Source organism: Triticum aestivum, chromosome 1D, assembly GCF_018294505.1.
Source record: "Triticum aestivum cultivar Chinese Spring chromosome 1D, IWGSC CS RefSeq v2.1, whole genome shotgun sequence".
Classification (NCBI taxonomy): domain Eukaryota; kingdom Viridiplantae; phylum Streptophyta; class Magnoliopsida; order Poales; family Poaceae; genus Triticum; species Triticum aestivum.
Window position 1 is genome coordinate 480,047,559 of NC_057796.1, and position 14,794 is coordinate 480,062,352.

The following is a 14,794-nucleotide window of genomic DNA, read 5'->3' on the forward strand; positions in this document are numbered from 1 at the left end:
AGCCTGCAAAAGAATCCTACGTACTACCCTAGCCAATCTTCGTCATCGGAGATGTCCGCGATGTCGTTGTCGGGCGCCGGGTGGACGAGCGCGTAGGAGGGCTCCTGCTCATCCTCCTCCCGCTCGACCTCATCCATGTAGGCGAGCATCTCCTTCTCCTCCGCGGCCTATTGCGCCTCCATCTCCTGCCCAGTGACGGCGCCTGGCCTCCGCAGCCGACTCCAAGCGGAGAGAATCAAGGATGGTCTGCTGCTCCGCTTGCAGATCCGCGTCGCTAGCGTCCCCCACATCTTCCTCCTCCTCCAACTCCTCCTTCGTATCCACTGCATCAGGAGGTAGCCCCGGCGATTTGGGCTTCCCGCCTTGCCCGGATCTGCTCAAGTAGCTGCAGCCGGCGCTCCAGTGTTAGAAATAGGACCTCCTCATCCGGCAGCGTGGGGGGCATGGCTACTAGTGGTGGTGGATGGGGAGTGGAAAGTGGCGGTGGCAGCGGACATGCGGAGGAAAATGTGGAGGGGTAGGGTTTCGGTGCCTACGGTCGGCTTAAATAGTTGAGTTATGCACTACACGGCTCGCCGGAGCGGCGCCATGCGGCGACAACGGTCTGACGGGGGAGATGAGTTTCGGACCGCCGTGTTTCCCTGCGATTCCGCATGGGACCCTGCCATCAGTCCGACGTGGCGGACGCGCCTGGGCGCCCCCATATTCGGCCCATATTTAGGCTGGATATGAGGGGTGGCGGTCAGCCCAGGCGTTTGAGGCCCGTTTGGGGCGCCTGTCTGGGTCGAAATTTCGTGACCGGTCATTGACTGGGCGGGCCGCCCTGGCATTTGAGGCAGATTTGGGGGCCCCGGCTGTAGATGCTCTAACATTACCGCCCCAAGAAGACGGTAGGAATCTACGCCAGAGCTCCGTCAAAGATGGACGAACTCGGGGAGGATTGGGACCCGAAAGACAAATTCAAAGAAGAAATGTCATCACACATACAAACGCCGCACATGCGAGGACAAAAGAAAAAAAAACTAACCTATAAAGTACTAACCAGAGCAGAGGCACCGGAATTCTGCTCCCCGTCACCGGCCGTCGGAGGGGCAGAGAGAGGGAAGACGAATCGATGGGCTCATTGGTGAAGCCTAGAGGAAAGAGTTTGTTCTAGCGGTCAAGTGATGAGAAAGAAAAACCTAATCTCTACTTTTCGTAAATTTTGATAACAATCTATTGAGCACTTGACACCAAACTTTCTGCACATGAGTTTTGTACTTTGTAGCACCGACCTCTTACGTGTAGATGAAATTAGGTGTGGTGCTACCATGTTTTTCTATGTGCTACGTGGATGATGCAAAGCGGTCTTATTTTGGCAACAAGTGTCCTTTATCCGAACAAGAGAGAAAAGAGAAGGACGTGGCCTTGGCCTATCCAAAGCAGATTAAGACACCAATAATTGTTTTTTAACCAATAATTGTGTTACCATGTACACGTTATACTAGTTGTTTAGTTGTATGAAACTGTTCTCGCCTCTCTTTTTCCGAAAAATATAATACAGACCCTCACAACACGAATGCAAACTCACCCCCTATGAATACACGGCATTCTTCTGACGGATGCGCATGTCTCATCTTCGTTAAAGTTGAACTCAGCAGACTGTCATTTTTTCCAGAGTACGAGCAAGTATGGCCTAGAGTGACCGCACCAACGGCACGAGCATCATCAGCAGATACTGGAGACAACTCCTAGTGTCCTTTATCCATGCAGACACTGAAAATCTGGGGTCCCATATTATTATTTTACTCCAATCATGCAACCTTAAAAAGGAAGAAAAAAAAAGTACTCCAATCAGGCAGGTTGGTGCTCCATATCCTTCGCCAACCACGACCAATAATGTAAGCCACCATCCCTCATTTCAGACCCAGCCCGGCACGCGACGACACACAAGACAGAGCCCTCGCTCCTTCAAATACTACCTGACATCCCTATCCTATCGACCAAGAGCGAGAGTGAGTGACAGTATCGTTAGTACCTATCCAACGACCAAGAGCGAGACGAGAGTGAGTGACACCGCCTATCGGTTGCAAATGGCCGTCAAGGTCGTCGCCGGGAAGACCACTGCTGCTCAGCCCAAGAGCGTGGGCCGGCGGCTGTGGCGCCTGGCGCGCACCGTCGTCTACCTTCTGCGCCGCGGCGTGCTGTCGTCCGGGCGCAAGCTCGCCATGGACCTCCACCGCAGCAGGGACGCCAGCAAGGCCCTCGGCGGCTTCGTCAACTTCCACCGCCGCGCGGCGGCTCGCACTCGCTCCTCCTCTGTCGCGGTGAAGCGCCGCGACGACGAAACCCCCGGCTGTTACAACAGCTACGACGCGGCCGACATCGCCAGGGTGTTCGAGATGCTCAACGACGGCGGGCACCTCTTCGACGACGAGGACGGGGGGCCCGCGGTGGGGACGCCCTCTCCCGCCGCGTGGGCGTCGCCGGCCTTCGGGCGCAGCAGCGCGGCTACGGGCCAGCCGCGCGTCACCGACTCGCCGTTCATGGCGGGCGAGCACCAGCAGGTGGACAGGAAAGCCGACGAGTTCATCAGGAGGTTCTACCGGCAACTGCGCGCCCAGAAGAGCGTCTCCGCCACGCCGGAAAACTACGGCCACGTCGTCCCAAGGCCGGTCGCCGCTTAAGTGTAGAATTATTAGTGATGGACTGCTTGAGGCGGCCGCCGCGGGTCGCCCGGCAGGGGGAGCACAACGTTGCCATGTCTTCATCTTCAGATAATACTATAAATCAACCACATGACCACATCCTCTGTAAACGACTAAACGTAAAACATTGTGCAATTTGAATTGTGGTGGTGTGGTACACTTGTATTGGTGCTTGGGCTATCTGTCGTTCGGGGACGGTCATGAGTCAGGACCGGGCCCGCGTGAAAGCAGGCACCAGCTACAGCTGTGGGTACATATAAAGAAAGCATGGGAGGAGCCGGAAAATACATGGATGAATCCGGATACATATGAACCCACTTTAAAAAATACATTTCTAAATGTCAAAAAATTCTAAAAAACAGTACCACTCGACACTTGTACAGCTTAACATTAAGTATCCACTGAAAAACAACATTTTCTTTTGGCCTGTGCAAAAAAGACAAAAAATAATGTGTCGCGAACGCTATTTAGAAGCACTGAAATTTGTCTTGTTTTAGGAGGCAAAAGAAAGACATTTTAGGACGTTGATAGACGTGAAATTCACTTTTTCAAACATATTTAAAATGCATTTTAAAACAGCGAGTTTATATGTACCCGGGTTCAGGACGTCCTCACTCGGGAGGTGCGACAAAGAGAGAGGAAGAAGAAGAAGAAGAAGAAGAAGAAGAAGAAGAAGAAGAAGAAGAGCCATTGCTCGCATTCACTCTCCCACCCACACTCTCCGCAACCAGTGGAATAAGAGCATCTCCACACCAGCCCTATATCAGAGCACCAAAAAGTAATTATAGGGCACCAAAATTGCATTTCACATCATCTGGAATTTTTTTAATCCAACAGCAGGGGCACGAAAACATCAAAATCATTGCAAATTCGAGTCAAACATGCAAACATAAAGTTTTGAACATGCAAACTTAAACATAGTTCGGATACAAACTTACTTCGACTACAAACTTACTTCGACTACAAACTACTGCAAACTACTCAGAGATTGTCCCAGTCAATGTCAGAGCCCGACTCGCCGTCCTCGTCCTCCAAATCGAGCTCGATCACCCTCAAGGGGCCAGCGTCGTCCTCCTCCTTCACCACTTGCTTCACCGACTTGTTCTGATGTTCCCAGTACTCGTACTCCTCCAATACAAGGTATGGATTTTATGCCGCAAACCTCGCCATGGCAGACTCATCCTGCCGATGAACATCGCACTGATCCAAGACGATACGAGTCTCCTTCTTTTCTCCGACAGTCATCATCTCTATCTTGGGACCGATGAACTCCGCGTCTACCTAAGTTTCAATCTCCAGAAAGTTCAACTCCTGCTTCCTCTGGCCGAGCCGCCAACATGCTTTGTCGAAGCGTGGGCGGCGATGTCCGGCGAGTCAAATGTGCCGAGCCAATACCTCGGGTCTTTTTGTGTGAGCTCGGCCGAAAAACAGCTGGAGTCCCGCTTCCGAACACCATGGAAGCCGGTTGGGCTCCTCGGTTGGTGGCATGGCGACATCGTCACGGATCTCGATGGCGGGAGGTGCCGACGGCTGGAGAGAGGAGGGGCGGCTATGGATCTATGGCGGGAAGGTGGCTACTTCCGGAGAGAATAGGGACGATGGTGGATTTGAGGGCTCATCACTAAGTGCTCTACCTTGGCACGGTCGATTAGTCCTACAAATCAGTTTTTTGCATATGTGCCATATAATTTATAGGAAAGATGAGTACTCTCTCTTATCATATGCAAAATTCAAAAGGAAATAAATTATTAAATATCATTCTCATCATCTAAACCAACTTGCAAAAATTTATATGTGGTCTACTATAATAAATACTTAGCGTAGGTACATATCATACAACACATTGTGGTGCTAACATTTGAGTGACACGATTAAAAATGATCACTGGCAATGCTTTGCAGCCAATGCGTGGATGGGCCAAAGGAGTAGACATCGACATCACTATCGCCGTGAAGAACCTCTCGGTGTGCACGTCATTTACACGCAAAAAAAGTAGGGTTCAAAAGAAATCGAGTGTACATGAGATTTTTAACTACGGAAGGAACTAGCAAGATATTCCAACCTAAGATAAAAGAATGAAGAACCATTTCAATTGTAACAAAAGAAGAAGATAGGGGTGAAGACAATGTAATATAACCATCATTTGCTGACAAGTAAATGTTGGCCACGGAGTCCAGTAACCATCCGCCAAAGGTCATCCGCTGCATGTGAATGGGACTCATGGGTTTGGAGGGGTAGGCATTTTAACCAAAACCAAACAACCAAACCAACAAAACCAAGACCAAAACCGAGGACCGGACCGAAATGTCGGTCCACCGAATTACCGATTGCGGAATTTTAGAAGGAGGTAAATGCACCACTAGTGCTTGAACTTGTCACGAATGATTACTTTGGTGTTTGCAGTTGTGGAATACATAAACGTGGTTCAAAAACTTGGCTTTTGCATGCAATACGGTGCACTTCTCGTCCATAAGCATAACTGTGTTATATATTCTTTATTCAAGTATTCTTACTAATGACTATCGCGCATGAATATTTTACACAAAAGAGGATAAAAGTGTTTGTACTACATGTACAACAATTATATCCTTTGAAGTAAGAGCACTTTTATAAACTACATGAATATATATTTTAAACGTGAACAGTTTTAATATAATATCTATGAATTATAACTTGTTTTATAATTTAGAAAAATGTTCAATTGAGCATTTGCGGTCTGGGGGCACACTATGCTCATAATTATTTTTCCAGAAAAAATATTGTTTCTATTTATTTTGTTTAAAATATTACTACCCCCGACCCAAAATAAGTGTCACAGTTTTGACTAACTTTAGTTCAACCATAGTTTAAAATTGCGACACTTATTATGAATCGGAGGGAGTAAAATTTCTAGCATACACATAAACTTTATTTAAACACGTGAACACTTTTTAAAACTACATAAGCATTTTCTTAAATCATGAACACTTGTACAGAGTACATGATTTTTTTTAATGTGAACATATTTTAAATTATATGTACATTTATTTAAATATATAAAACTATTTAAAATACTTCAATATTTGTACTAAATTTGTGAACACTTTTTAAATTATAAATACTTTTATAATTCATAAATATTATTTTAATTACGTGAGTAATTTTATTAAATAGTATGTGAACATTTTTATCATCAAGAATAGATCTTAATTTGTTGCAAGGGCCATGCACGGAGCATAGCTTAGAATTCACATTACAACGAACAATATGATGGATTTGTGAAATCTCTCGAGGAGCCTGTACCTTTGGGATGACCACATTAACAATTCAATTTTATGATTTGTGGCATATCTTCTCCATTCAGGAAGCTTAGACCGTTTCATGCCCAACTCCTGTTTAGCGCCTACAGAGCCGTTTAGAGGAAAACTGTACACAGCACACACCCTATCATTCGCTGTGCTAGATTTTTTGGACAGCCCATGTATACAGGTTCCTGTGAAGCTCCCGTCGGTTCGTTTGTCCAATTTTCGTTTCGGGTTCTTTGGCCCAATTTTTCATTTTTTAATTTTACTTATTCGTTTCTTTTTCATTTGTCTAAATGCATGAACCTTTTGAAAATTCATGAACTTTTCCAACTTTGTGAAAAAAATTCAGATTTTAAAAGTAAACCGATCCGTGAAGTTTTTTCGAACTCAAAAACATTCTTTGAAATTGTTAACTTGTTTCAAATTCGTAATTTTCTATTAAATTAGGAAAAAAAATCATGATTTGTGAACTTTTTTCAGATACATGCACTTTTCTTAATTTGCGATATTTTTCAAATTAGCCAAAAAATTAAAATCATTATTTGTATTACATTTAATGAAATTTTCTAAAAATCATGTACTTTTTAATTTGGGCAATGATTCATTCAACCGGCAGATTTTGTGCGAGCGTCCATCGTCTATATGTCTATGAGATGGATTCTTAGTCAAAGGTGGAGAGCTAACCCCTCTGTGCCCACTTCCCACAACTGGTCCATTGTTTCAGAAAGGAATTCTGCAACTAGCCTCTTGTTGCAAACCGGCCAGCAGCTAGATACTGCTGCGGTGCACTAGGGAGGGCAATTTTTTCTGCAGCATGGCCCATGTTGCAAAAAAATAATCCCGCACTACAACCTATGTTGCAAAGAAAAAACCGCAACATAACCTCTGTTGCAAACGTTTTAGCAACAAGACCTTTGTTGCAAAGTAGAGAAAGACGTGTGACAGATCGGTTGTATCAAATCCGACGGCGCGCGAGCCGGCAGATCTTTTGAATGCCTAGCAGTCCCCTTTTAATTTTGCTATATTTTTCGAATTGATAAACTTTTTGAATTCATGATGTCTTTTTTTATGAACTCTTTTCATGTTCACATTTTTGGGAAGTTAATGGTCAATGACTACGGTCAACGGTCAATGGTTACTAGTCGATGGTCAAAGTCAATGCAGCGGTCTAAGAAATCGGTGTTCAAATGCGCTCGTGGGTCGCGGCCCATAGACCTCGTGTGTGAGCACCAGCAGCATAAACGAGCGCTATAAGTGCAAATTAGGAGCTCTCGCTTGGGCCTTCGAAGGGTCCATATCACCCCTAATCAAGGACAAGCCTCTTGGTAAAGGCGGACGGTAAATCCATCCTCACTTGGGCCTTCGAAGGGTCCATATCAAATAGCAGTTTCTCCACTTTCAACTTCTTAAAAAAACCTTTCCATGTGTTGTGGATACGTTGAAGTTCTGTTCGATTCATATAATACCAAAAACATGGGAATATAAAAAATTATTATAGTGTTGTGTTCACTTGAATCTTACGAGATTGTGTTTGCACCTTGTTAGTTCAAAGGAATTTTGACAATTATACATGAAGTGTTTTGTTCGTAGAATCCAAAAATCGTATGATTGTTTCATATAGTTTAGTTTGCATGCAGTGCTCAATGAAAAACTTTCCATCTATCTCCTTGGGGAGGAAAATGCTTTGTCTCCCTATTATAACTATGGCATACACCTACTCCTTCTGCAAAGTTCTTGTGTTTCACTCGTGGAGCAACCAAACAACTTCTATCATAGATTCCCACGCTTTTAGTTTCTATGTGATTCAGCGTACTATCATGATATCACAATCCCATGTTTTTTATAATCTAGCAAACAAGAAGGCCCAAGTTTTGTTCGAGTGTACCACGATAAAAGAAAAGAGTCCTCTACGAGAATGTTTAAGCTTTGAGCGGACGAAAACATATTTTTATGAAGCATTGTGCAAGGGAATGATCACAAATTTTTTTTTAGTGTTTCCGATCATCAAGAATTCCTATGAAAATCCTTTGAACCAAAGAGGCCCCTAGAAATCGACAGGTGTCACCTGCCCGTGGCACCAAACCAAACGCGGCATTTTGAGCCAAAGCGTGGCAGTTTGCTGGAATTTTGTGCGAAAGCGTCTGTTCGAATTTAGCCAGGCATTTGCTATTTTCCGCTTCTGCAAAAACATGCAGAGGAGGAGCACGCCGTAGTGCATCCCAGAAAGGTGTCGATGAGGGCAGCGTGCTCGCCAAGTCGCGGCGCAGGGTCACGGACAGCTGTCTCCATGGCAGGGCAGAAACACACCGCGCACACACACTGGACACACCTGCCCACCCTGGTTCCGGAGACTGCTTGGCGGGCCCCACCGGATCTCCACGGTTATACCCAGTTACCCACCCCCAGTGACGCCTTCCTCCGCCTCCTCTCTCTCTCTCTCTCCACCCTCCAAGCCCAAATCGGCACCGGCCCGCCCCAAATCCAGCGCCGCCGCATCTCTCCTCCAGCAGCAGGCGCGCAGGCGGCGCCGAACAGCAAGCCGGCAGGTGCGGTTCGCTCGATCCTCCTGAAATACTGCTTGGATCAAATACCCTCTCGCTTGAGTAATTGTTTCAGTCGCGTCGCTCGCGCGCTTGATCAGTCAGAGGTTTCCACCCGTCGTTTTTGGGTGAGGTTTTTTTTTTGTTTGTTTGTTCGATCGTTGGCCGCCATGGATCGGACGTTTCGCTGTGTTTGTTCTCGCGCGTGCGTGCGTGCGTGTGTGATTTCGAGCCGCTTTTGCTGCTCTGGGAGGTGCGGCTTGCGATCGAGTTCCTTCCGATTTCTGAAACAGCCGGTGCAGTGCAATGCTGGTGGTTTAATTCGTCCCGTGCTCGATCGTGAGAAGTTATTACGGATGCTAGCGGCAGTTCCTCTGCTGCAGAGATTTACTGTATGTTTTACGGGATTTTTCTTCGAATATTTCTGACCTTCCGATCCGTTCGGCTTCGCTGCAGGTTGTTCACGGGTGGGAGCCGCCGCCATGCAGGAAGCTCCCCTCACTCCGGCCCACCCCGTCGCCTTCGGGTTCTGGCCCAGACCGGTGTGCTTCCCCACCGCCGACGGGCTCTTCTTCTACGGCGGCTGCACCCCCTTCGTCCCGTGCGCCAGCCCGTCGCCGATCGGCACCTCCTTCGTCCCGTGCGCCAGCCCGTCGCCGCTCGGCACCCCCTTCGTCCCGTGCTCCAGCCCGTCGCCGCTCGGCAGCCCCTTCACGCCGAGCCCCAGGCTTCCGCCGCGCGCCGCCCCCTTCACCCAGAACCCCAGGCCGTCGCCGCGCGCCACCCCGTTCACCCCGTTCACCCCGTTCACCCCGAGCCCCAGCACCTCGTCGCGCGGCACCCCCTTCACCCCGAGCCCCAGGGCGCACCCGTGCGGCACCCCCTGGTCCTCCTCCTCCTCCGGCTCCCGCGTGGACGATGCGGCGGCCACGGAGCACCGCCTGCATCTGGCCCGCCTCGCGCTCCAGTGCCAGGACGCCACCAACCGCTACGAGCTCTGCCTCAGCCACCTCGCCGACGCCGCGCGCGAGGCCGCCGCGCTCCGCCTCGAGAACTCCGAGCTCCGCGTCATCAACAACGACCTTGCCGGCCGCTTCGCCATGCTCGGCGGCAACCAGGCCTCCGCCGTCGCGCTGGCCGGGCAGCTCCGCGGCCTCCACCTCGGGCAGATGCAGGTGCCGGTGCCGGTGCAGGCCGTGGCGTCTCCACCGGTGCTGCCCATGCCCATGGCGGGCCCCGCCTCCCCGGCCGAGAAGCACGCGGTGATGCCCAAGAGCATCTCCATCCGCTCGACGGGCTACCTGAAGATGGCCAGGCGCGGCGGCAAGGGAAAGCATGGCGTCACGAAGCCGATGGACGTCGGCTCGGTGAGACCATCGAATCCCAACCCCTCCACTCGTTCGACTGAATCTCGCGCTTCTGTGCCATGCCGCTCACCTGTTCGACGATTTGCCGGTGTCTGTGCAATGCGAGCAGCAGCGCGTGTTCGTGGGCGTGGACGTCGACGGCGCCAAGGCGGAGGAGCACCAGGGCGCCAGCGACGGCGGGGACAGGCGCGGCCAGGTGGTCAAGTCCGCCAGCGGGCTGGAGTTCGAGGCGTACAGCCAGGGCATGTACAAGACGGAGCTGTGCAACAAGTGGGAGGAGAGCGGGGCGTGCCTGTACGGCGACCAGTGCCAGTTCGCGCACGGCATCGCCGAGCTCCGCCCCATCATCCGCCACCCGCGCTACAAGACCCAGGTCTGCCGCATGGTCATCGGCGGCGGCCTCTGCCCCTACAGCTACCGCTGCCACTTCCGCCACTCCATCACCCGTGCCGACTACATCCCCCTCCTCCACCCCTGATCGCTACACATGCCAGTGCTCCATCGCCGACGGCCACTCACTCTGCTCGCTTCACTCCCTCACTCCTTCTTCGGTTCCTCCCTTTCGTAAACTATATATGCCACATTGGAAAACAAACTAAGAACTCCAAAATGGGAGACCTAAATAAGGCAAATTTTGATTTAGATGCACAGAGCAAACGGCACTTCATTAGAGTTGGCACATGCAGGGCAAAAATGTGAATAGAGCTATTTAAGCTGCTTTATTGTTACATGGGGATTGAACTGGGATTCTGGATCATTAGAGAGGTGAATTTCTATATGTTGGGGTGTTCTTTCTTACATGGTTTGTTATATAGTCATTGGTTGAAGTTACATGATCTTTGTTCCTTAGTCGCGTTCCGAGAGGAAATTATGGGCATAGCGATGTAACTAAATCTCAATTCGTGTTGTTTTTGTTCTGTCTTGTGGCAGGAAGATCAGGCTACTTCAAACTTCAGTTGCATTGTTTTTTGGACAATTGAAGTAATTTTTTAGGAGCATGTCAAGTATAGATGTTAATTATATGACTTGCATATTGTTTATATTGCTCTGTTTTCGCCTGATCTTTAAGATTGATGTTCTAGTTCCTAAATGTAGTTTGTCAGTTTAGGACTGCATTAGTTGGGCTTATAAGGAAGATGGCGGACAATTATGCTTGAGAGTGTCTATTCCATAAACGGTGAGCAAGATCATCTTCCACACCTAGCCTAAAAACACAGCTGTTTGCTAAAAACTAAATTTTAGGCTTTTTTTGTCAAAAAAGGCTCCATCAACTAACCCGAACCTATATGGATGCTATTTTATAGGCTATAGCCTATATTTTTCTACCCAATTGGTTAATATACCAATCCAAATGAACAAAGCCTAAAACCAAAGTCGCGGTCGTGAGAAGCCAACTGCTACCCCTAAACTTTCACCACCACAGTCGCCGCCTAACCCGCCTCCATCCCAGCAAATTCAGGTCATCGTCGCCACCATCCTCGTGCATGCCTTGAACCTTGCGCCAGCCGACGCCCCAAATCATGTCGCCCCGCTCACCTCGTCATTGGATTCACACCCATCGTTAAGGGATCCACCCCATCACCCCGTCTGTCGGTGCATAATTCGTTCAGTACCCTTGGTAGGACTGCTAATGCGGTTGGAAATACCAAATCGGAGGTCACACATGGGTTTTACCCAGGTTCGGGCCTCCGGTGAGGAGTAGTACCCTACGCCATGCTTTGTGTTCTAATTCATGGTAGGTGCACGTCATGCGAGGGATTACAATGAAGTGGATAAGTTACTACCGAGAGTCTAGTTGTAGATCAGAATGAGAGTTGTCGTCGAGACAACAATTGCTTGGTGTTGTCACTTGCTCCTTGATGCTGGTCCTTATAGTTGCTGGGTGGCTAATTGCATAGGACTTGTCCCTTCGCCGGGTGGGTTTGATGTTTATCTTTCTGGGCTTTATTTTGATAATGAGCCATGGCATTCTTCTATTGTCACTTGACAATAGATCATCTTTATAGGACTAGTGGATTTCATCTAAACTAGTTCCTAATTTAGTGGCTTAAGATTATAGAGCTAGTGTTATTGTCTGATCATGGGGGTTTGGGTCTATGATCTTTCTCTAGTTGGCTTTTGCGACTTGATACTTTCCTGGAACTTGATCATTTGGCTCTTCGACTATTCTTCATGATCATCTGGTTGTCTATTTGTTCCTGGTTTGCTATTCTCAAGTCGAGATCGGTCTATTGTTCATAAAATGGAGATTGGCTACTATTGCCAATATTCCCAAGTGCTAGCTCCTGCAATAATTATGCATTTCCAAAAGGAAATGCTACATTTTAGCCATAACACCACTTCTTTTGTCTTGGATGCCTACTTTGCAGGTTTTTGGAAATGAAGAAGATGAAGATTAGAATAAGAATAATTAGGATAGGAAATAGCTAATCTGTATATTTCCATTTTTCTCAAGTTTTATACTCAAGAAATGTAATTGTAATCTTCTACTTCCTCCGCCCCGAAAAGTTTTCCTTAGATTTCTCTAGGTATAGATATATCTAACTCTAAAACATGTCTAGATACATCCGTATCGAGACAAATCTAAGAGAAACCTTCGGGACAGAGGCTCTATTAAAGATTTCTTTATTCTTTTGTAATATTAATTTTTATTATTTATTCAATTGTTAATAATGTTTGAAGTTCCTCTATCAATTATTTATAAATGCATTTCCAATTCATACGAATTGTACTTTTAGCATTTAGGTCCTTCAACATAATTCTTAATTGCAGTTGAACCCAAAACTCTATATAAGAGCAAAGGTGATGGAAAATTTGGTATTTGAATTCAATTTTAACTAACTTCAAGTAAATTGAAACAAAGTTTTAAATTTATCCCAGTTTTTAGATGCATGAGTGCAATGCACATTCGAAAGAAGAAGAAAAATCACCGCTCCCATTCATACAACGGGATATTACACCTTCATCTCAAGCTTCCTCTCCTCCAGTTTGCTGAACTTCTTCATATGCACTGGTTGGTCCAGTTGTATGTCTATTAAGATTCATCCAATAATGAGTCATTGTGAGAGTTTGCCCTCCGTTGTTTGGTGCGATGTGCACACGTGTTAGCTCTAGATAATGAGGTGACCAACAAGTTGCATCATTGAGAAAATCAATGAAATGACCAACACATAGAGCAACAAAAAGGCAAACTTACGAGCTATTCGAGTCATGAGCCTGTTGGCCACATTGTTCACACTTGTGCACATGCACTGTAATACTTGTCCATGATGTTTGGAATGGCGTACCATTGATGGAGTAGCGGCTTTACACCGCAATCATGTCTCATTTCTATGTTGTAGAGCGCGTAGTGCTTGTGCTAATTGAACCAAACATGCACACTCTGCCAAAATGCCACATTATGCTTCATGCCTTGAAACTCCACACTTGTGGCCAACCATGCCCCACTCAATAATTCATCCTCCTTCACCATGTACACAACCATCATGATTGCTTCAAAATCAATGATGACAATGTCAAAATATTCCATCATGGCATTTGTCCAAATACTTGTCGGCGTGGCGTCCATCATGGATGGCGACAACAGGGGCGGATGGTATATGGGCACTTGTGGGATCCAGGGCAGAACAGACGCATAGGCCAAGGCGGGCAACCGTCTGGCTGGAGCCTAGGCAGCGGCAGGAGTGGTGCAATGACGGCACCAGTCAGCATCGGGGCATGGACGTAGTGGGGAAAAAGGGCTCCGTGCGGGTTATTTGGATGGCCTGACGTTGTCGGAGTCTGACGTGGCGTACGTCTTGACTCCCCCAAACCTCCCCTAGGTTTGGTTCATGTTTCCGGGATTTGGTCATCCAAACCAGTCCGGACACATTTGGTGAATACCTTGGATTGCAAAAAATGTCCAGAGAGTCTTGTTAGGACATTTGCAAGCAATCCAACCCCACGTTTGCGGACATGTCCGGACCACGTCGGATCTAGCCCATCATGGTCCAGCCCTCCCCCACATATATTTATCCCTACCACTACAAAAAAAAGACACATCCGTGACATTTTGGGCCGAACAAAAATCTTTTCTGTCATACTTATGACACTTCTATGACGATAATTGTGACAAAACCCGGTGTCATCATAGATGTGGTGGGGTCCTACTTCTATGACAAAAAATCATGACAGAAAATGGGCTTTTCGTCCTGGGCGGGCCGGAGACGCAGCTGCATGACATTCTTTGGGCCGTTCATGACGGAAAAAACCATGGTAGAAGCGAGGGCACGGAAAATATCGGGGAGTCTCCGGTTACGGTGGGTGGTCGGGGGCCGAGCGATGCGCGTTTCTCTCGTACGTACGCGCGTGTGTGCGAGGCGTTGGGCTCTAACTGAACCCGAGCGATTGCACTGCAGGCTACGCGTTACTGAACCCGAGCGATCGATCGATGGCTGTTAACTGAACCCGATCGAGCGATTCCTTCGCTACTGCTGCTAATTGAAGCCGATCGATGCTGCCTCTGGATGAACAGTGAGCGTTGCGGGGGGGGGGGGGGGTTGGATGAACAGTTCCCGGTGGGGGTGGATGAACAGGACCCCGTGGCGTTGCCTCTGGATGAACAGTGAGCGTTGCTGGGGGGTTTGGATGAACAGTTCCCGGTGGGGGTGGATGAACAGGACCCCGATCGTTCGAGCCAGTTGGGGCTGGATGAACAGGACCCCGTGGAGGGCAGGATGAACAGGACCACCCCGTGGAGGGGAGGATGAACAGTAGACGGTGGAGGGCAGGATGAACAGTAGCCCCGTGGAGGGGTGGTTGAACAGGAGCCCGTGGAGAGGGCTGGTTGAACAGTAGCCGGTGGAGTAGCGCGCGGTGGAGGCTGGATGAACAGGAGCCCGTGGATGAACAGTCGCAGGTGGAGGCTGGAGGAGGTC

At 48.2% G+C, this 14,794-nt stretch overlaps 2 protein-coding genes across 2 annotated transcripts; both read left to right on the forward strand.

Annotated features, from left to right (window-relative positions):
* Positions 1-1,917: 1,917 nt before the first annotated feature.
* LOC123177289 (uncharacterized) lies at positions 1,918-2,846 on the forward strand. The gene has a single exon (XM_044591121.1). It carries the CDS (start codon positions 2,073-2,075, stop codon positions 2,664-2,666), a length of 594 nt encoding a protein of 197 aa, XP_044447056.1. The 5' UTR covers positions 1,918-2,072; the 3' UTR covers positions 2,667-2,846.
* A 5,540-nt stretch (positions 2,847-8,386) lies between these two features.
* Positions 8,387-10,807, forward strand: LOC123177300 (zinc finger CCCH domain-containing protein 39). Its single transcript, XM_044591126.1, has 3 exons — positions 8,387-8,517; positions 8,968-9,878; positions 9,988-10,807. The coding sequence occupies exons 2-3, from the start codon at positions 8,994-8,996 to the stop codon at positions 10,354-10,356; spliced, it is 1,254 nt and encodes a 417-aa protein (XP_044447061.1). The 5' UTR covers positions 8,387-8,517; positions 8,968-8,993; the 3' UTR covers positions 10,357-10,807.
* The last annotated feature ends 3,987 nt before the right edge of the window (positions 10,808-14,794 follow it).